This window comes from Canis lupus, chromosome 37 (genome assembly GCF_011100685.1).
Source record: "Canis lupus familiaris isolate Mischka breed German Shepherd chromosome 37, alternate assembly UU_Cfam_GSD_1.0, whole genome shotgun sequence".
Classification (NCBI taxonomy): Eukaryota; Metazoa; Chordata; class Mammalia; order Carnivora; family Canidae; genus Canis; species Canis lupus.
In genome coordinates this window covers 7,032,672-7,055,801 of record NC_049258.1, presented here as the reverse complement: position 1 = coordinate 7,055,801, position 23,130 = coordinate 7,032,672, and the positions used below count along the sequence as shown (strand labels likewise).

Genomic DNA, 23,130 nt, shown 5'->3' with positions numbered 1-23,130 from the left:
TGAAAGACAGTGTCAAGAAAATGAAAAGACAAGCCATAGATTGAGAGAAAACAAAAATATATCTGATAAATGTTAAACAAAATATACAGAAAATTCTTAAAACTGAATAATGAACTGATTTAAAAATGGGGCTAAGGCCTTAATAGACACCTCATCAAAGAAGATACACGAATGGCAAATAAGCATATGAAAAGATACTTAACATTGTATGTCATTAGGGAATTGCAAATTTTTTTTATAAAGATTTTATTTATTCATGAGAGACAGAGGCAGAGACACAGGCAGAGGGAGAGGCAGGCTCTCCACAGAAAACCTGATGCAGGACTCGATCCTGGAACTCCAGGATCACAACCTGAGCCAAAGGCAGACATTCAACCACTGAGCCACAGAGGCATCCTGGGAATTGCAAATTAAAACAAGATACCACTACACACGTATTACAATGTCAAAAATCCAGAACATTGACAGTACCAAATGCTGACAGGGATGTAGAGCAATGGGAATTCTCATTCATTGCTGGTAGAATTCAAAATGGTACAACCAGTATGGAAGTTCATTATGAAACTAACCATATACTTACCATGGAATCTAACCACACTTTCATACATTCACCCAATGAGATGAAAACAAGTGTGCATGCAAAAACCTGCAAACATGTTTATAGCAGCTTAATTCATAATTGTCAAAACTTGGAAGCAACCAAGATGTCCTTTGGTAAATGAATGGGATAAATAGATTGTGGTACATCCAAACAATGGAATAATATGTAGCAATAAAAAGAAATATGCTATAAAGCCATGAAAGACATGGAGGAACCTTAAATACATATTATTAGGTGAAAGAAGCCAGTCTGAAAACACTATGTACTATATGATTTCAACTATATAACATTTAGAAAAAGGTAAAACTATGGATACAGTGAAAAAGTGAGTGGTTGCTAGGGGGTGAGGAAGAGAGGGGTGAATAGAGTGTAGAGAATTTTTAGGTAGTATAAAGATGGATACACATCATTATACATTTGTCAAAACCCATAGAACAGAATGTATAACACCATGAGAAAATCCTAATGTAAACTATGGACCTTGGGTAATTATGATGTATCAGTGTAGGTTCATCAGTTGTAACAAATGCACCATTCTGACTGCCAGATATTAATGGAGGAGATTACCCATGTATGGGGGAGGGTTAGGGAGTGTATGGTAACTCTGTACTTTTCTGACCTATTTTTGCTATGAACTTAAAGCTGTTCTAAAAAATAAAGCCTGGGTTTTTAAAATTATTAAGGTACTCAGGTTCTAACCTATTCTTTAATTATTGATTTGCTATGTTCAGTAGTATAATCAGTTGTGGATGTGCCCCATATAAAAATAAACATCGAAATACTGTCAATAATTATTTCCTATTAGTCCATAATTATACTGTAATAATTGTGACATTCTTTTTTTTGTACTTACACCTTCTTTAAAAAATAATGTGTATTATACATAATACACATATTACATATTATATTTACTCATTACAATGTATAATTGGTGAAGTTTTGTGTTTTCTATACAAATGGCAGTTCATATTGCATTAAGACAGCCAAACTGAATATTAATGTCACTTTTTATACTTGAAATGTTAATGGTGATTATGTACAAGATACGGGGTCTATATGTTGTCATGAACTTTTGTAGCAAAAAAGTTACATACTGATTTCATAATGGTATTATAGAATAATCACCTCCAACCATTCACATTGTATATTTGAGTTCAAGGAAAAGAGTTACTAAGATTCTGCATTGAGTTTTAAAGTTAATCTGGTCCAAAGATACCCCCCTAAAAAGGCTGTGGAAAAAATGTATTAAAGTATAACTTGTTTCCTTTATAATACAATATATTTTACATTTAAAAACATGGTTCTGAAATGGGGTTCCATATACCTCTGTATACTGCCAAAGGAGTCCATGGCACACATACACAAAAACAATAACTTCTTGCAACTATTTATGAAAATCTATCTTGTACCTATAATGTTAGAGAGAGAAGAAACAAAAATTAAAAAACAAAAAGTTTGCCTCTGTGTTAGAGTCACTTTATTTCATTTTTAACATAAATTTTTGCAAGGAGGAATGTCTTTAGCCACATGTCCCTAATTTTAAGAGCTTTTAAGTCTTCTATACTGGTTGAGGCTATTCTAACTAGATAAGCATACAGGAAGAAGGTTGACAAGGAATACCAACCAGACATTGTAAATACAGTTTACCACATTAAATAAACACAATTTTCTACAAGTATCCTAACGAATGTAGTTTTCTATTTAAAAATCACTAATAGGGATCCCTGGGTGGCGCAGTGGTTTAGCGCCTGCCTTTGGCCCAGGGCGCGATCCTGGAGACCCGGGATCGAATCCGACGTCAGGCTCCCGGTGCATGGAGCCTGCTTCTCCCTCTGCCTGTGTCTCTGCCTCTCTCTCTCTCTCTCTCTGTGACTATCACAAATAAATAAAAATTTAAAATAAATAAATAAATAAATAAATAAATAAATAAATAAATAAATAAATAATAAAAATCACTAATAGTCTCTGTTAACAAGTCAAGGCCTTGAAAATACTAGAAACAAACTTCAATATTACAGGATAGTTTTTGGTGCTTTCGTAGAGACAGAAAACTCAATTTCTGATGGTAAAACATAGAGTAAGTTAAAGATTTAACTTAAACATTTTGGTAACTAGAACTAGTGCCCAGATACTCCCTAATCTTATATATCTAAACATGTGCCTAGTTAATCCTGTTCTTTGTAGTCTCAAAAACATTAGCTTGGTTTCTCTCAAGGTTTCTATTAAGCTTGTAATGTCTGATTTTGACTTCCATTTAATCAAAGTGAATCCAATATATTTGAGGTTGGTGATCATTTATTTCCATAAAATGGAGTATATACATTCTTTAAATTTAAGGCATCTTATTAAGGTTTTCTTTCATAGATTATCAGAAGTTCTTGGCCTGAAAATTTATTTGCAGCCTGAACAGGTTAAATCAGGGTCAGGTCAACAAACTTTATATAAGGGCCCAATAGTAAATATTTTTAGCTTTGAGGGTACACAGTCTCTATCTCAACTATTTGATACTTGTAGCATAAAAACCACCACAGATAAAATATAAACCATGAGTTGACTGTGTGCCAGTAAAACTTTATTTACAGAAACAAAAGATGGGCCAGACTTGGCCTGAAGCCATAATTTCACAACTTTTGGGTTAGCCCATTGCTGAGCCCACGCATTCTTGTAAAGTATAATGTAAAATATAGTACAAATGCTTTGCTGTTTCCATTTTTAATTATTTCTTTTTAATCTATTTTTAACCTAACATGAGTTTTTGACCCTGGGTCTCTGGACTGCTTTAATATTTAAATTTGTCTTGCATAAGTTCTTACCATCCAAAACAGTTAATCGTTGAGGGGATAAGTATGGATAAAGATAATTTGAGATATTTATTAATGAATGTGCAAAGACAGATATTAGATGATACAGTATTCTAAGCCAATGTATGCTGCTTTTATGAGGGGAAAGCTATCTCATTGTGTGGCACATTGTATGTGCATATCTAGTTAATGCATTTCCATTCGGAGTTTGAGTACTTAATTCCCTTGCATTCTGAGTCTATAATTTCCTCTAATTGGACATTTTTTCTCATTTTACTCAATCTTCTTTCTTTCCCCTAAGCACACAGATTACTTGGATGAGCATCTTCTTTTTCACAACATAAGAACTCATCAAATCTTAATCCCTTACACAATTGTTTCCTAAACTTTTTTTGGATAACATCATCCCCTACTTTAAGGATATATGATAACAAGCTCATTATGTTACATACTTCACTAATGATATTTTAAATGTATCTGTTTTGGAAAGGCAAGAAGGAAGAATATAGGGGTGTCTTTTTCATTCCATATGAAATTATTGTTCCTTCACCTTCAGTATTGAGATCTATTCAGACTACTCATGTAAGATTTATTGCCAAGATTTGATGACTTGGCCAAATTCCAAGGGTCTTGTCCTAGTTCTTGTCCTCTTAGATTCTCTTTAATTTAATACTGTCAACAGCCTATGCTCAAATTTTATTAATTCTCACGTCATTCTCTTTCCTTACATTCAGTTTGAGTTTTCAGTATCTCTTTTAAAAGTATAATAATTTTTCTTTTACCAACTACTAATCCTGGCATGATTCCCTTTGCCCTGTAAACTATTTTATAAGGGAGTTTTCCTGTTTTCTGCTGCACTTTAATAGTGTTTAATAGGAAATCTGACCTTAGTGCTCTGATTCTCTTCCTAATTTAACAACAACAAAAACCAACAACAAAAACCTGAATGAGTGGTCACTCCCTCCTCTAACTCAAAATCAGGAATACACAGTTTTTTACATTTTATTTTCAAAATCCAAACCTCTTCATGTTCCTAAAATCAAAACAATACCAATGATTTTTCTGATGCTACATGGTCTACTTATTTTTTTTTTTAATTTTTATTTATGTACTTATGATAGTCACAGAGAGAGAGAGAGAGAGAGAGGCAGAGACACAGGCAGAGGGAGAAGCAGGCTCCATGCATCGGGAGCCTGATATGGGATTCGATCCCGGGTCTCCAGGATCACGCCCTGGGCCAAAGGCAGGCGCCAAACCGCTGCGCCACCCAGGGATCCCCGGTCTACTTATTTTATGTCCCTTTTTCAGCTCACTAACTTCATAAAAATAGTATATCATTTGTCTTTCCATTACCAAATCCTTTTTAAGCTGTATTATATCCTAACCAGATTACTATGGATTTCTTCAAGAGTTCTCTATCTCAGTTTCCATCCTTCAGTCATGAATACAATCTGAATTTAGTCTTTTTTAATCTGAAGTAACTTTTTCCTTCTTAATCACTCTCATCAACTGTTATCCACATCCTTTCCAAATTCCTTACCATTAAATATTATATCCTTCCTTCAGTATTCCCATATTTATCAACCTTAATTATTTATATACAACTATTTCTAGTTCTTTTCTTTGAGCTATAATGAAGCAAGACTGCTCCTGTTCTCTCTAGACATATGAAGTCTTCAAGCAATTCCACTTACATAGAACAGTTTGGCTTCACTTCTCTATTTTTCCTGAGAGTACGAGAGCATATTGCCAATAAGCTGTGAGTAGCTAACCAGGCTTGAATAGCTGTATATTACCAAAAATTTGATTCGTTTACCAGATATTTATTGAGTACCTCCATGTGCTAGCCAGTATTCTGGATATTGAGAATAAAGCAATGAACAATACTGAGTGGTATTGGACAGTATTGAACAAGCCAGAGAAAACCAGCCCAGTCTTTAGAGTTTAACAAACGAGATGATCTTGAACCCTTAGAGTCACGCTGTGCCCAATATAGTAACCACTTGCCACATAAGGCCAATTTCAATTTTAAATTTATTCAAATTAAATGAAATTTAAAACTCTGTTCCTCAAGTGCAACTAGCCACATTTTAAGTGCTAAATAGCCCCATGTGGCTAGTGGCTACCATATTTGACAGTGTCGATATAGAACTTTTGCATCAACAAGTTCTATCAGACAATACTGCTCTCTAGAGATACTGGAACAAATATGGAAAATTTTGAACCTATCTAAAATTTAAAAATATGTCATGGGACAGCTTGGTTACCTAAATTAGTAGCTGGCCCACACTCAAAGTGCCAAAAAGATAGTAGCAACCAGGTGTTTCTTTGACCCAAACTAAATCTTAACACACACACAAAGAAATCTCAGGATGACACAGATACATGGAATTACTCTATTATATGGCTTCCCTACCATTGCCAGGTTGAAGGTACCCTTTGGATTTTGAACGACTTTCTAAATAGCCTTCTGCCAAACCCACTCCCTTTTAAAAGCATGTTTTTAAAACTCACCTAATAATGTTTTCAAAAATAGAAGAAATGTTTTAACTCACTTGTTTCTGTGTTAACCTGTTCCTTATTTTTATATACTAAGCATTGTACTGTGACACTAGATTAGAGGTTGTCTAAAATAGATTGTAAGCTCTCAGAGAGCAGGAAGCACATCTTTCCTGAGTTCTGGAGCCCTCCTTAATCTCTAGTGTCTCACTTCTTAACACTCTAATTAGTGTACATGTTCTGCAAATATTGAGTAAATGTTCATTAATGTCCTATATTTATCTACCCTAACTTGTTCTTTTTCTTACCTGTTCAGTCTTCCTGATCTGTATTTTCTTTCTCTTTGCTTAACAGACAGTGTGGAGCATTCATTATTAAGACAATTGGGCAGCTCTAGTCCAACTCAACTGATTTCTTGTCCAATGATCCTTGTGTGGCCGAGATCCAGCTTCCAACGAACCGGCTAGAAGCTGCCCGTTGTGACACTTAGGGTTAGTTAATACCTCGCCATACTTATTTATTCCATTATAAGCTGTCTAAATTTGATGAAATTTGCTTTTTCAGCTGTTCTACAAAACTGTTTAGGTAGTTGTGGCATGTTGGTTTGTTTATGTGTTAATCTAACTGTAGTGACATTTTCTACATGTTTTATCCATTCCATAAATAATAACCACATTGGTAATAGTGAGGTGTCTCATATTCTCTGCTTTGTGTTATTTCTTTTCCTTTCAGTCCTTTAGAAGTAATGTTTAATAGTATTTGCTATTTATTTTAATATTTGGGATGAGAGGCCTTTTTTTTTTATAAGAGGCCTTTCTAATAGAATTTTAATACTTTCATGCGTTTTAGGATAAGTACATTTGATCTTAATGATTCAATTCCACTACTTATTATTCTTGTCATTTAATATGCTTTTGTCTAAGTTTTTATTTATTTGTTACTGATACTCCTTATTTAATTCTGCTTCTGCCATGGATTTCAAACTTTGAGTAATGTTTATACTTCTTTTTTTATAACATTTTCCAAATATTAGAAACAATTCAACATGATCAGTGTTCTTACTTTTTCATGTGATTAATTTGACTACATTAAACTTTTTCTCTCATATTTGTGATAACACTGCAGCCTTCCTATAAGCCATTTGATATCAAAATTTATATAAGATGGATCACCTACTAGAATTATTTTGATAAAAGAAGAGCTCACCTCTGACATGATTCCATAACACTGACTGATACTCCATTGTATTTTGGTGTTCTCTGAATGCTTTAATCTTTTGAACTTTTCTTCTTATAGTTACCAATATATTCAATTATAGATGTTATTAATATTTAAAAAGATAATTATTTTCATAAAAAGCAAAATTATTTCTCACAACAAAAGAAAACTTTAAATTCTGATTCTAAAGCTAATTCTTATTAGAAAATTGGAAAACAGGTGGGAAGGAAAAGCCACTGTTCAAAAGTTACAGAACAGAGGTTAAGTGTTTTTAATCACTAAAGTTACTGTAATAATATTTTAAAATCCATTGTACATTCATTTGCAGTTCTTTTACTGACTTCCTAATTTTAGGAAAGAAGAGGAAAATCCATAAATATTGGCATTACCCTAATAAATCTATCTTTCCTTTCCCCTTTTCCATCCCCAAATGTATTACATGTTGAACAGCAAAGCAGAAATAAGAGGACTTAGATCCCAAAGATTCTCCTGGGGAGTCAAAGAGAGTGGTTTTTTTGAAACCATAATGAATATGTTTGCCATCCAAGTGGTTTCATGAATAGAGCAGGACTATATGATTATATACTAGCATACAAGTATCCCATGTACATTAATTATTCTCAGTTTTTAGAAACATAAATAAATAAGTCCCACAAAGAAATTTCAAGTTTTTGTTCTGTAAGTAAACATTATTAACCACTGATGTTAGAGATCTTTCAATAGCACTGTCCTTGAGAACAAAAAAAGTTACTGTTTTGATTTTCAAAATGTTAAACATGATGCTAAACAAATCCTGGACTGTTAATAAAAGTTAATGATGTATTATTAGATAAGGAATTTTGATAATAATTGATACCCAAGTGTGTTTCTTCCACAGAGCTGTATAGATTATATGCATACACACATATACTATACATATTTACATATGCAATGTATAAATTATATACATATTCACATTATATATACACATACATATATATAATTCATACATATACATTTTCTTAGAATTTAGCTTTTTTTTGAGAAGCTAATTAAAACTGAAGAATTTATTGTCAACCTATATATATGGAGAACGTCATCAACTTTCTTTATGGCCTAGCCTGACAGACCAGACATGTTACATGTTACTTCTAAAAACATAATGAAAGGGTAAAAATTCTTACAAAAAGTAAGTAAAGCCGATTTTATTTTTTCTTTTTTGTAGTATATCGTCTATAAATAAATTTGAAAAGTTTTTATTTACCTAGTTCCCATTTTGAAAGGCCAATCTGAAGATATCTGAAATTCACTGTGTTAGTGAAATGGATAATATAATAGTACATGTACCAATCAGAAAGTAGTAACTTTGCAATCTGTTTTCCCAAAATCTCTAATACAATCAAGATAGAAAGATGGTAGCATGTCAAAAGATAAAGGATCTTGGAAAACTAAGACCTTAACTTCCTTTCCTGTCAGCTGATTTCAGAAGGTAGCTTAGGAAAAAGAGGTATGATTTCGTTTCTAAAACTGCTTTTACATTTCTGCCAATAATGGCAGTACAATATTTTCAAACAAATTTATACATAACTCCTAGGTGTAGGGAGTGTTTTATGGATTTATGCTATATTTAACTAAAATAATGAATTGAATTTAACTAAAATAATGAATGAATAAAAAATTTTTATATCTTTCCAGAAGTAGTGCTTAGATAGTATTAAAATATAGAATCAAAAGACTAGAAAAGACTTTACAGGGACATCCAATCCAACTTGATATCATGCTTCAACATGCCCTATTGTTAAAATAATAAATTGCTGGCCCCTAGATCTATACTTTGACTAAAATGTATTCTGAAATCTCTAAAGACTCTGGGGAAAGGAGCAAAATTTTCCAAATGATGGGCATAATCGTCAGAATTGGTGCTGTTTCTTTCAACTCTCTTCAGTGTTTTCATTCCTGTGCATAAATTCCCAAAAATATACTATCAGCTCTGTCCTTCCAGGTTGAGTACCACTCTGGTTAGCCAGCTACAGTTATTGCTATTTGTTGGACCTGCTATATGTGTTTTTGTCTCTTTGCTTTATGTATTTCATAAAGTTTTTAATATTTCCTGCATTCTCATGATTAGTCTCAGAAATCAAGTGTCATTCAAAACACATTGTCATTTTTGGCCTTTCCACTTGATAGAATCCTTCTTCAGTTTTCTATATACGGTTATCTTGATACCTACTTTCTGACCTGTCAGGATCTGCAAAATAAAATAGCAGACGTCAATTTTAAATTAGATTAGGGTTTTCTAGTCTTACCATTCTTTTTAGGTATGCTGCTTAAAATAGTATCAACTAAGATAGTACCAAGCCAGACTGAACATGAAGTCATTAAAAATTTTATTTAAGCTAGTAATACCATGTTGACATCTGACGTATTTTTAAGACATGTAATTAAAAATTTTTCCATCTACTGATTTGTCAGTTTTCCACATTTGATATGTATTTCTTAGTTAAAAGAAGCCAATACTTTTTACTAATATTTTGGTACATAATTTTCTTAATGAAGTTAGTATTTGTTAACCTCAGTTTTGCACTTCTGTCAAGCTATGTACCCCATGAGTAAATGTCATTTAGTATTTCTCTAAAGATGAGTCATAAAAGTCTTGATGTACTTCTTTCCTTTGGAAAACAAGGATTTGAGGAGCTGCCTCTCTATCTACTAGGAACTAAATCACTCCCCTTCCTTCCCTACTAAGAGTTTTTTCCCTCACTTCAACCCTCTTATTTATTGGTGTTTATTCCACATCAGAGAAAATTTGGGAGTTCTAGATCTTCACGGTACTTTGAGATATACCTACAAGATTCCGGTATACCTCCAGACCTAAAGAGAGAATTTCTAAAAAGAATGTCCTTTGATTAGACTTATATTTTCCTCATTTCTTCCTTCAAGGAGTAGAAAGGATAAAATATACCTAAGAGAATTTTTATTTCTTGGGGAAAGTAACACTTTTGAGAAGATGGTAATTTTTTTTTCTCTTGCTATTTTGTTTTATAAGGAGAGTCAAGTTTCTGCTCTAAAATCTAAGCTTCAAAATAAATGTCTCAAAAGTTCTTAAGATTTATTTTCTTCCCCTTACCATTAGCAAGTTATGTGGCATTTTCTCTAAATCTTTGTCAATAATAGGTTTCAGTACTATAAAAAGTTCTTTTTGGAAAATTCCAGGCTAAAAATCAAAACTGTTACTCTTCATGTCCCATGAATTCCCTTAAGCCTACTAGTTGTCCTCTTTCAATCTGGAAAGAATCCCGTCTATTCATCTCAATATCTGCTTTCTAACTTGTTTTCTGACTACCATTTCCTTCATGTTTGAATCAATTAAAAAACAACAACAATAACAAAAGTGTGCTAACAATGAGAAAGACCTCCATCTGATTTTTCCCCATTCTGGCTATTAGCATTCTGAGGTACTTCTACTTTCTATTTTGAATAGAATTTCTCCAAATTTTTAGAGACCCTGATTCTTTTCTTATCTACCCAATTCAATTAACTTTCTTGGACTTAAAATGATAGGGTTTAAAGGTATTTACTGTGTAGTTATCATGCAGTCATCTCTGGTTTCATTTTCAAATGTGGCTCTAAACTAAAAGAAAAGAAATACAATCAAGTATACTTAATTTTGGAGAGTTTGCCCCATTCCAACCATATTTAATGATGTTGAAATTCACAGGATAGTCCTACAAAAGATCTACACTGGGCTAAATACAAAATCTAATAATACTAACTTGAGTTCCAGATTTTGGAAATAAAAGCAAGAGAGAAAAAAAGGATCTTTCCTTGCTTCAACTTGCCTAAGAACAGGATAAAAGAATTCCCATTAAACCAAACAATCCAATTTGGTAGAATTTCTAACAGTATAATCTAACCTGAAAGAAAAAATCAGGCAATGTGGGGAAAGAGGTTTTGACTTAAGGAATCCAGCTTAAAAGCAGCTAGTTCACGCTTAAGAGAGTGTCATCCTTGGTTTTCACAGCTTTTTCCTTCTTTCATTTCTGAGCTTATTGGTAGTCTTAAAGCTCCATTTTTCTCACAGTGATTTCCAATAACAGAGTGAGCATTTTGGAAGTATGAAAAAAGAGAAAATCAAGATAGCTTTTGCTTAACATGAAATGTTATATCCTTTTAATCTTCAGTTTCTTTTGCTTTATATATTATAATTATTATAAAAGGAAATTTTAAAAGATGATAATCAGCCAGAGAGTTACTTCTGTGTCTAATTGCTAAAGATAAGATACAACTAGAGAGAATATTTTAGCTAGGACACGTCTTTTTTGTACATCTGTGTCTTATTCTTGATTTCAAAAAGGCTATCCTGTTTCCTCAAAGGATTTCATAGGTACAACCCTAGATTATTACGAAATACATTCTGTATTGCACTTAACAGATTGGTATTTTTGAAGTTAAAAACTTACTTTAAAGATTCTCTGATTTAGGATATAAACCTAACACTATACAACTCATTTATTTAATCACTTGCTTCTTGAAAACTACTGTCTAAATCACTGTCACCTTTGCTTAAATGTTGTATACCCAGTACAAAAATTCAGCTTTCCTATTTTCTTCTAAATGATAAATTATTTGGGAAAATATCTAAAATTCATTCTAAAGATCATTTCTTCAAATAAATCATCTACTTGGTCTTTATTAAACATCTTTCAAATTAAATATATTCATACTCTGTAGGTAAAAGTAACCAACAATATAGTTTTCACTGACATGCTTTAATCTCAGGTCATGCAGTTTCAAAAGAATCTTGTCTCTATAGTTAATAAAGTACAGCTCATTCTATTATAGTAAAACAAACTTATAATTAGGGTCTGTCTGAATAGGGTCATGTGTAAGAATGTAACTACATTTTTTCTCGGAAATAAATACATACTCAGACATTTGCCAACTCCCAATATGAATATTAGCCTAACCTTTTCTGAAATGCGATTATTTGGAATCAGAATAAGGAGTCTTGTTCTCCAGCACTTATTTCCTCTTGAATCTCACTCCTAACTTCACTGATGGTCAGCAGACAGACTTGATTTGATTACCTTTATAGAAATCAAGGCTGTTTACCTATGCGCAAGGTCCTCTGACATCTTAGCAATCATACGAAGTTCTGCTTTCACTTCTGCTCTTTGTAGAAGTCAGAAAGTTCTCGATCTTCTAATCTTTGCTCCAGGTTTTTACTATATGCAGGAATGATATATTCATCATTAAATCAGGATACCTGAGAGTGAAAGGGGGCACTAAAAATAATTAAAATAATATTTGAAATATGCACTTATTAACTAATAAAGAAGTTCATCATATAAATAGACCTATAAAATCATTCTATTCAGACTGTTTTTCAAAAATAAAATTCTAATAAAGGCATAAACCTACACTGTCCATGGGAAATTGAAATGTTGGTAACACTATTAATATTTTACAAAATGAATGTAACATTAAATTGGGATCAAAAAGTATAGTCTGAAAGGGTTTAAACTTTAAGGGATTAAACTTTAAGGGATAGGCCTGAATTCCTCTATTACTTTATTCCTTGAAGCTTTATTTCTGGTTTAGCCACTGAAACTTTGATATACATATAAATTGAATTGTGTTTAGGTCTAAGCCTATTTCCCTACGCTATAAACATGAAATCACAGAATCATATTAACTTGAAAACTAAAAAGTGTACAACTGTGGAATACTATATTAAAGTATTAGTCTTAAAACATTGGTAATTTAACCTTGTAACTAAATTTGCTATATAATAACTAAGTAGTTCTCAAGAAAAGCTTGGATTTGATCATTGTCTTCAATGATTAAAGTCCATAATATTCCTTATAAAAATTGTATTAACTGTCGATAATTTGCTATAAAGTCTTGCTTCAATTATCACATTTTTGCTTACTGTATTATTTCAAAGCAAGAAATAACACCTCATTTTTAAAGCACGTTAAAATTTACAAGCTCTTCACACATATTATCTCATTTTGCCCACTTAATATATATGAGAAATAATCAGGCAACTTTTTATAAGAGAAGTGAGGCTTAGAAAGAATAATTGCCCAAAATGACATTCCTATTAAGTGGCAGAACCCAGACTTTTGATTACTAATAAATTCCACCAGTAGGGAGGCAAGTGATTTCTAGAGAGTAGAGGAGCTGAGAGAAGATCCTTAAAGAACACAAAACTTTTCGGAGATCATTTTTGTCCAAGAGTTATGGACCACTTTTTGTTGAATCACTAAAATCATATACAAATTACATCTTAGACACAAAATGTCTATTCTAATCCCTTAAGCATCTGGGACTCAGGATCAGAAAATATTTCAATTCTAAAGTAAATTATGATAAACATGAAACTGTTTAATCATGCTTTTAGCTAGTAACTGAAGTATGAACAATTTCCTTAACCAAAACAGTGGGAACAGAATTTAATTTCTTAATCAGAAATGTTCTTTAAAAGTGCTGTGTACTTCAGTATTCTTAGAAATCCAAGATGAGAAGGGCCTTTCAAGTTATCTCTGAAAACTTAAAACCCTCTGATATCAACAGATACCTAGAGGTGGTGTCATCAATTCTATATTTTGAGAACATCACACATTTCTGTGTATTATTGGAAGCATAAAGCCCACCAACAAAAATAAACCTTTTGCTGCTTTTCTTCTTCTTTCCATTCTTCTTGCTAGTAACTGCAGTGTAGGCATTTATCAGTCTTTGTACAGACCCTCCATGTATTGTTTGCTATTTAGAGAAAGGGCTATTCTAGTTTTCTTTTTTTACATCCTAATACAGAGGCCAAACTCATGCCACTATTTATACTGATAAAATGTGTGAGTCTAAGATAAATGCATAATTATCATAACTGCCTACTAAAGTCTCCTTAGCTTAAAAGTTTTAACAGTGCCTAAGGTTACATACAGCCTAATGTCACTGGAGTGAATTTTCTCAAACACTGTTTTTGTTAACTATTTTTAACTTATATCTTATGTTTCTTTTCTGGTTAGACTATTTTGTACCCTCCGAAATTATCCTGAAGTGATGTGAATAAACTCTCTGTGTAACCCCACAATTTAAAAACACTTTTAACCTTAGAAGCATTTAGGTTTGATATGCCATAAAATTACCTATTGTTTTTATGACTTAATCCTGATAATTAACCTATTCTATAGCATTGGCAAGTTGTTACATTGTTAGGAGACATGCTCCGAGTCTTGCTAGGTCAGTGGAGTGACATCTGTGCCCATGTCACAGAAAGCACAATATATAATCAACCATGCCTCTTTAGAGAAATTTTACCTTTTATCTTAGAATTTTCAGTTCATCTCCCCTAACTATGTAAGTTGCTTTTTAAGTTTTTAGAAGTATTTGAACACTGGCATTAAATTTCTGTAGTCAGATTCAGGCTGGGCAACTGATTTAGCCTTCATACTACTTCTAAAGTTTTAATCAGCTTTATTAGATAAACTCAAGCTTGATTAATGCATTCTCAAATCACAACATTCAGACACAGACAATTTAAAGCAGATAGAACAAAAGAGATTTTTAGGCGAAAGAATTTGGCTAAACTCTGAGGCTCTGAAGTAGGCATTTACTCATTATAAAAACATCTTAGCTGAAAGTTTCCTATTCTTAACTACCTTGAGCAAAGCAGTATCTTCTATCATTATGCTCAGCAGTGGATCAAATAAAAATCATCTGTTGGAACACAGAGTCTATTCATTGGATGTTTTAAGTACATAAATCTCTTTGAAACATATCTTTACCAAAGTTCAGGGATGACAAAGTATAACCTAATAATTTAGAAATACCATTAGATATGGCCATTCTCAGACCCTTTGTAGTTAGTCTTTGTTATAGCCCAAGGATACAACAGGTTTTAAGGTAGCCCACTATTTATAGTGGGAATTTCCTAAAGCACACCTCTCCTCAGAATAGAGGCCCAGTTAATATTTTCTAAAACTTTCCCTTAATTATAAAATAAGAGCCATTTAAAATGCATTAAAACCCTAATTTTCTTTAAATCTCTTAATAGGAACCAAGGTTATATTCTGTGAGAAGAAGCTTTTCTCAGCCTTCATCTGTAGGTTTGAAACCTCGATATTCTCGAAGCCCACTTTCATCCTAGAAAAGATTTCAGAGCAGAGGATTCAATTCTTACTCCATCTTCCTCTACTGAATCTGTTAAGTAGAGTCTTAGATAACTATTTTATCCAATAATAGAAAACAACTGACCCCACGTGCGGTCTGGTAACAAATATGAGGGGTTTGGATGTGCCTAATGTAAGATGATTTAGCTTTCTTAAGGGCATTAAAGAAATCTTAGTAGCCAGAACATTGGAGGTGCAGGATAAAAATCATGGTTTCCTTTATTAATTTCACACACATTTAAATAACAGACTTATAACTTGTAACAAAGAGAACAAAGGTCATAACTCTATAAAGCAACAAATACAAAAAAATAAAATAAAATAAAATAAAAATAAAGCAACAAATACCTTGAGAAAGTTTGAAAAATTTTGTCATTATCTGGCTATCTTATGAACATGATAATGTAAATAAGCACTTAAAAACATTTTTGGTGTTTGGATTTTTCAGATTTATTCCAGATGTTTCATTATTTGTAGACATAACCATGGCATATACAGAATATACATAGCAACAGGCCGTTGTTGTAATATAGCAAATTTTAAAAAACACTATCTTGCTGGGGAGATAATGGGATTCTAGCTTCCACATCATTTTGGCTTTGCTGTATTTAAGTTTGTATATATTTTACTTACATAAAATACTTTTTTATAAAACAAACTCTAGATTTACATTAGAAATTTTGACAGATATTAATACATGTGAAGATCATTTATATATATAATATCTGGAATTGTCATATTATGACCGTTTATTTTATACCAGTTACTATGACCAGAGTAGACACTGTTCTTAAACGTGCTTAAATAGATCTCTATATCTATTCTGACCCTCTTTTGTCATTCACACCAAAAGTGTAAGGGTTCTTATAGCATCTCAGCAAGGGGTATAAGCATTCACTGCATATATCATGTCAGATTCAATACATATTTTTTTCCTTTAACACTGTGACAATATCGTTTTTCCTTTTTATCTTTTCATTCAGGTCTTAGTTTGTGAGCTTTCTAGGCTTTCAAAACGTTAACTTTCAATGAACTTAACCCATAACATTGTATTTCACCTTTTAAATACAAAGACACTATGGCTGCTCTTACATAAGTTTTTTATGATTAAGAAATGCAACACTTGGTTAAAATTTAAAAATGGCCATGCCAACTTTTCTTTAAATGCTGCCTGCTTAATGTATGTCCCAACTTTCTTCTGTAAAACATTATATTCCTTATATACAAGCCTGGATTAATAATAAAACAATTAAAAGTAAGATAAATAAGCAACATTTAAACTGACTACATGTAATTTTATCTAGTATTTCTTGAAATTTGATTGCACAATACTAGAAAAGAGTCTTATTTTTCTCACTATTTTGATTTCGTGTCTATTACAAAACCTAAAGCTAGTTTGCACTTCTGTTGAAAAGAGTAAGAATTATATATTAAAACCTTCTATAACGTTAGGAAGGTAACCCAATTATAACAATTTTTTTATCTTGCCTCATAAAGAATAATGAATTATCCATTGATGTATCTTCTTTTTGGGTATATTGCCAAAATGTTTCTGGGCTAAAATATCTATGTAAAGAAATAAAATGTAATAACATAGTTATATAAATTATTCTGGCACATCCTAAGACCACTCCAGCTATTGAGAATATTTTATTTTGCTACCTTTATTATGAAAGTAACATGCTATGTGTTAACGTCTAGTATTCTATAATTAGAGCTGTAGGCAAAAGTATCATGAAACATTCTATTTAATACTCCACTTGTCTGGCATTTTCATTTTAATCCCATATTTGATATTCAGGCTTATTTGGTATATACCAAGGCATTATTTTTTCTAAAACTTTTGTAAGTTTCAAGAATCCAAGAGTAACTGCATTTTCCTTCAGAGAAAGATTTCTATTTGAAGTGTTTTTCTTAGCTAATTTATTTTAGGCAATTTTACACTTAACCAAAAGGTCATGATGCACTTTCACAGTACATTAATTCAACTCTATAAAGATGAGACTATTTTATTTTTCTCTCCAGATATAAATTACAGAAAAATGGAGATAATATGAAAGTCATTAATATACAACAGCAACAAACCCCCAAAACCCTGTTATGCTTAAATTGTGATATTTGGCTCTTATTTTATAGGGAACTTAAGATACCAATAATAGCAAAAACAGCTGTAATAGCTTTTAAGAGGTAAATGTTCTAGCTTTTAACTACCAAGGTCCTTTTTTTGCTGCAAGTTAGGATATCAAAATGGACAGAGATATGGAGACTAAACCCTCATCTTTAGCCTCATAGATTCTGAAATGACCAATGATAATATATAAAGGAAATGCTTAATCAACACAAAAAGTATTACCAAAAAAGCATTTTTTTCCTTTGATGTTTTGGAGAAAACATCTAAAGGATAATAATTTTAAAGTATACATCAATAATTTGAGATGGTTTTAATAATTTCAATGTGTTTCTTGCTAATCATATTTAAGATCTTTGTTTTAACATGTCTAACTTTGGTATCAAAGCAAAGCAAATTATATAATATATCCACTTAAATATTTTTAGCAACACATAAAATAAACTTTCTAAAATCTTTATTAGTATCTGATTATGCAAATTATTTTTAAAAGATACTAATATAAAGTAAATTGTTCCTGTACTATCCAAATGCTGGCCATTAAGGTTAACCTTAGGATTATTTTATTTAGGCTATATACAACTGTTTGTGAGAACAGTTTTCAATTAAAATAACACATACATCCTAATGTCTGTGACAAAGGAAAAATGAAAATAAATTCAACAATCCTATGTTTACCAGTTAGATTTTCATGCCTGTGCCCTGTGTGTCTATCTTTAGAGAATTATTTAAAACTCTTGAACTCAAACTTAACCTACCTTCACATATGAATATTTAAAACAGCTACCTCTACAGACTTACCAACGATGGGTTTTGATAACTTGGTTGACCTTGGTAGTCTCCTTCTCACCACTCTTGATGTTAGGCAGTAAGTTTTCGCTACTTTTCCTTTGCTTTTCTGAGATCAGGTTGATTTCCTAATTTTTACACTTAGCTATACACAGTTAGTTATACATTTATATTGGGTTTTGTGCCCCAGAATGGATAGCTCTACTTTTAGATGGTCTCCATAGATTATGGAAAAGGGAAGAAGTCCCATATTTCTCCTTAGGATAGAAAACTAATTTTATGACATCAGTTACATCCAAAAATATTTTACTTAAAATGTTATGAATTAACTACCTTCTAGAGGCTGATTTTTATGTGGGCAACATTTAAATAAAAATCTTTCTAGTTTGAGGATTATTAACTAATAATTATTTTTTAAAGCTAGGTCAGACAATGTCATAACGAACATAAACATTTTTTCCTTTATATTTAGCAAAAATACTCCTTCCATATTTTAAATGGTGTGAAAATCTAACCATCAGTTTTCGTGCAATGAACCATACATACTATCAATAATTCATTTCTGTGCTTAAAGTCTTCTCTATAAATACCAAAATGGGCTTCTTATACATTGTTACTTGATTTTTATTTAGTTACATTCCAGGGATGAGTTATAAAATGAAACTGAACTGAGGAATAAAAGGTTTACTTTTTAAAAATGTAGGGAGTTTCCAGCAAATAAGTTTTATAGAAATTTAAATATAAAAAGTTAATGCAGTAAATTCAGGATTGAAGATTCTTTGCTTAATGTGAAAGCCTTTGTAAACTGCTTTAGTAAGTAATTTTTTAAAGACAACCTAAAAAATGCTATATATTTTTTATAACACACCAGTGTGATTATATTAACAAGTCATATTCTACATGCAAAAAATACCAAAAAGGCACCCATCGTGCCTTGCTAACTTGGGACTTTGTAAAACTTGGATTTAAACCTAATTCTGAAGAAATTATTTAAAAAAAAAAAAAAGATGGAGGTGTTCTTGGCTCCCAAGTTAGCAAGGACTTTAATACTTTTTTATACATTTTTAAAAATACAATTTAAATGATAGCTTAGAGACCTATATAAACATAGGTTTTATCACATTTCTTCAAGGTGTAGCCCATGTCCAACCTAATACCTACATTTCATTAAAAATGTAAAATATGACATTTTGTGCGGTTCCTAATAAAATCTCTAATTAGGGGGAATTAGAACATGCCTTGACTTGTGTATGAGATAACTAACCAGGAATTATTCAGTAGGTGGCCCATTAGCTAATGGGGTGATACTTGCTTTGGTAATAACTAGAGTCAAAGGGCATTTAATCTGGTTTCTGCAGGCTTATTAGGAAAGACATTGTAAGAATACAGTAATAAATGTTCAGTAAATTCATAGAACTTAAAATTGTTAAATAGATGAGTCTTTTCGTAAGTTCATCTGTATTAAAACTAAAACTGTATGTATGAAATGAAAAAGTTTCAGTGTTTGTGAGCTCTAATAAAATTCTCTGGCTTTGTTACTATAATAGTCCATTGAAATAAAACTTTTGAATATTGATATGTTTTCATGTTTAGAGATTAATGTGTACTTACATTATTAGTAAAATAGTATTTTCAAAATACTTAGATTCAGAAATTTACGATAGTATACTTCCCTTTAGAGGAGAATTGTTGGATTCAAGAATTTGGAACAGTGTTCTGAAATAAGAAAGTAATCTTAAGGAAAAAGAAAGAGAGACTATAGAGTTATTAAAATTTTAACAATTTATACCAGCACACATAAGTAGGCTTAGGATATAAAGGAAACTACTGAAAGCAACTGAGAAATATAACATATTTCATGATAAAGGTGTATTTTTTCTAAATTTCTGTTTTGGCACTCATCTATTTCATAATCTAGCGATCAAGAATAATTCCTCATTTTGAAACACTCATTGCTCTATTTCAATTAAGGGTTCTTACTTACACTTTAGGTCTTCAGATCTTTGGTTCTGATTATATTGCTTCCTCTAACCCCATAATACAGTGCCCTTAGTATACTCAGTGAGATTGATTGTGGTGTTAGTGCTGCAGCTCTGGCATCAAGACAAGTCTGAGTCTAGGCTCTTCTATTTTACAAGCTATAACCTTAGCCAAATTACTTAATCTCTCTGTGCCCCAACTTCTCATCAGCTAAGGAGAAAAAGAAAAATACTTCAGAGTTGATGGGAAAAGATGAGAGAACACAATCAAGGAACATAGAACCACTGGTTTTCTCCCTTCACCTTTATTACTGAACAATGAAAAAATCTGGCAGAATGATCATGGGATTCTCCCCTTTTAATAATCCAAAGAGAGAAGATTTACTGAATAGGTATATTTGCTGGCATTTCTATTTAAAAAGCACGTTATTTTCACAGAGGCATATTTGGAAAAAGTCAAAGTTTTAGAGTCATAAAACCATACCTGCGATAAGATTTTTATTTTTTTCTACACTTAACAGTAATCAATGATACACTTGGTAGTGAACAGTAAAGACTGAAGTACTAACATCTAGTGTAAGTTTTTACTTTCTCATTGCCTGGTTTCTCTGAACTCATGAATGGCGATTTCATTTTTTTGCAGACTTGAACATTTCTTGTTATTTTCAATTTTACCCTTTTACCTTTTGAGAATATGTTGTTAGATCATACAAGTTCCTAAGTGTTATAACCTGTTGGTGCATTACTACTTTTATATTAAGTCTCGCTTTATCTTTAGTAATGGTTTTCCCTCAATATAGACTGTCTACTAATATTACAATACCAGCTTTCTTTTCATTTATTTATATGCCTGTTGTTTCTTCATGTCTCATTTTCTAAGTATATACCTTCTAAGTACATATAACTATTTAAGCATTAAAAAACTAAGCATAAACATTGCTGTCTTTTGACAGAAGGTTCATTCTATGTTTATTACAATTCTGAAATATTTGTAATTATACTTATTTCTATGTCTTATTATAGGTTTTCTTTTACCATATTTTTCATTTTTCTTTGCCCTTTTTTCTCCTTCCTGTCTTATGTTGGATTGAGTTTTAACATTTCTTTTTATCTGGCTTAAAAGAAACACATTCTATTTGTACTGTTTTAGTGATTTAACCCAAAGTGTATAACATTCTTATTAACTTTATATTTTTAGTATTTATAATTTTTAACCAAAAGATTCTTCTAGGCTAGTTCAAAGGAAGCCAAATTACTGAAATTATATTAATGTTTTCTAAACTAAAAGTTATTACACTTTTTAAAATATTTTAATCACGAAAAAATGTGTAATTGGTCATATTTTTATGGACTCTACTAAGAACAAATTCTAATCTTTAACAGTCAATCATAAACTAATTTTTGAAGGCTCATCTTCATCTTAAATCCCACAAACCAGTGAATGTCAACTAATGAAGAGTACATGCACAAGGCATGGCCTTAGGAATGGTATATAAGGAGAACAGTACCATTTTCCCCATACTGTACACTAAGAAAGGTGGCATCATCCACTTCAGTTATTCCTAGAGCTGTCCCTCCGGCTTACCCAGTGAATCTTCCAGGTCCTCTGCAGATGTTTCATCCAAAAATCCTTCATGACTTGAAGACAGGGCTCACCTTTCCTTGGAGCTATAATTTTCTTCTTGTAGATGGTGCACTTGGTTTCCTGAAACATCCTGACATCTCACACCTTCCTGTTAAGTGAGGAGCTGTAGACTTTAAATAATCTATGGTGAGTAATCCGTGCTATCAACCAAATGGTGAAATTCAATTAATAGCCAAGGACAGAACTTCTGTACTTCTGTCTCACCTTACTTTGACAGTCTAAGTATGGCTAAAATTCTCAATAGCTATTCTTTTTTTTTTTTTTTAATATTTATTCATTAAAGAGACGGGGGGAGAGAGAGAGGTAGAGACAGAGGGAGAAGCAGGCTCCCCATGGAGCAGGGAACCCCATGCAGGACTCGATCCCAGGACCCTGGGATCACAACCTGAGCCAAAGGCAGACGCTTAACCTTTCTGTCAAAGGATCCACAAGATGTCCTCTCTGAGAAGTACGTGTACTCCAGTTTTAAGTTTCATCTATCCTCCACTTGCCATTCCTAAACTGCTGGATCAAATTGAACATATCAACTAAGTAGCCAAAGGTTATTTGCTTTACCTATCCTGCCTCCAACAGAGAATCCAACTGGTTCACCTTCTACTGAGTAACTCAGATCCACACTTCCTCACTCAAAGTATCTGGTCTTTTATGTTAATTATGCCCTGTCCTCTTTGATATGTCTATTTTCTTGTGCCCTTGGGTAACATAAATATTCTGGTAGCCAGGTAAATGTCTGTACAAATGACAGTCTGCACAAAGGAACTCCATTACACCCAGCAAGCCAAGGTCCAGTGTATTGACCAGCACTAGACCATAGGAAAGAACATTCAAGTGGAAGAGTGTCTCTCCTTTCATGATAAGTTCAGTAAGACTGCTATAAGAGCACTTCAAAGGCAGAGGTTATTATCATTCCACTGGTTTTCCAAGTCTGTTTTTGTTCATTTGCATAAACACATCTGATCTCTTTCACCACTCTGCTCTATCCAGCCCTAGCAGATACTATTCTCCCTTCTAGACCTGAGTAATCAGCCCTACTAATCCCAGCAGATAAGTAGAATATGTCATGTGGAAAGCCCAGGATTCCATTATGAAGAATAAGGAAGGTCTGGAGGAACATTTGTTGAAATGGTCCTTCCCCTTTAGAATGCTTTCAAGGGGAAAATAAGGGAAGGGAGAAGAAATGTGTGGGAAATATCAGAAAGGGAGACAGAACGTAAAGACTGCTAACTCTGGGAAACGAACTAGGGGTGGTAGAAGGGGAGGAGGGCGGGGGGTGGGAGTGAATGGGTGACGGGCACTGGGTGTTATTCTGTATGTTAG

At 32.3% G+C, this 23,130-nt stretch overlaps 2 protein-coding genes and 1 long non-coding RNA gene across 11 annotated transcripts in view; 2 read left to right on the top strand and 1 right to left on the bottom strand.

Moving 5' to 3' along the window:
• Window positions 1-19,730, top strand: part of BOLL (boule homolog, RNA binding protein) — a 60,643-nt gene extending 40,913 nt beyond the window's left edge. Inside the window, exons 11-13 of one of the 5 annotated variants that reach the window (XR_005385169.1) lie at window positions 5,066-5,161; window positions 6,256-6,392; window positions 7,570-7,947. Coding sequence is in view for 2 of the 5 variants with exons in the window: in XM_038585265.1 (XP_038441193.1) it covers window positions 5,066-5,158 (93 nt within the window). In the remaining 3 variants the exon portion in view is untranslated. Of the gene's footprint in view, window positions 1-5,065; window positions 5,162-6,255; window positions 7,948-15,157 lie in introns of those variants that run through there. The other 4 variants (XR_005385171.1, XR_005385170.1, XM_038585265.1 and 1 more) reach the window with 4 other exon arrangements.
• Window positions 8,258-22,960, bottom strand: LOC119877913. 5 transcript variants are annotated; one of them, XR_005385174.1, is made up of 5 exons: window positions 20,174-22,960; window positions 19,801-19,905; window positions 12,211-12,364; window positions 10,677-10,729; window positions 8,258-9,346 (listed from the first exon to the last, which is right to left on the bottom strand). It is a non-coding gene; the product is annotated as an uncharacterized LOC119877913 (long non-coding RNA). The 5 variants fall into 5 exon arrangements; XR_005385175.1 differs by having other exon boundaries at window positions 8,260-9,346; window positions 12,211-12,323; window positions 19,801-22,960; XR_005385176.1 differs by lacking the exon at window positions 19,801-19,905 and having other exon boundaries at window positions 8,261-9,346; window positions 12,211-12,383.
• The window catches only part of RFTN2 (raftlin family member 2), an 80,004-nt gene continuing 78,795 nt past the window's right edge, over window positions 21,922-23,130 (top strand). The window contains exon 1 of the mRNA XM_038585263.1: window positions 21,922-21,939. The gene's annotated coding sequence lies outside the window, so the exon portion shown is untranslated. The remainder of the gene's footprint in view (window positions 21,940-23,130) is intronic.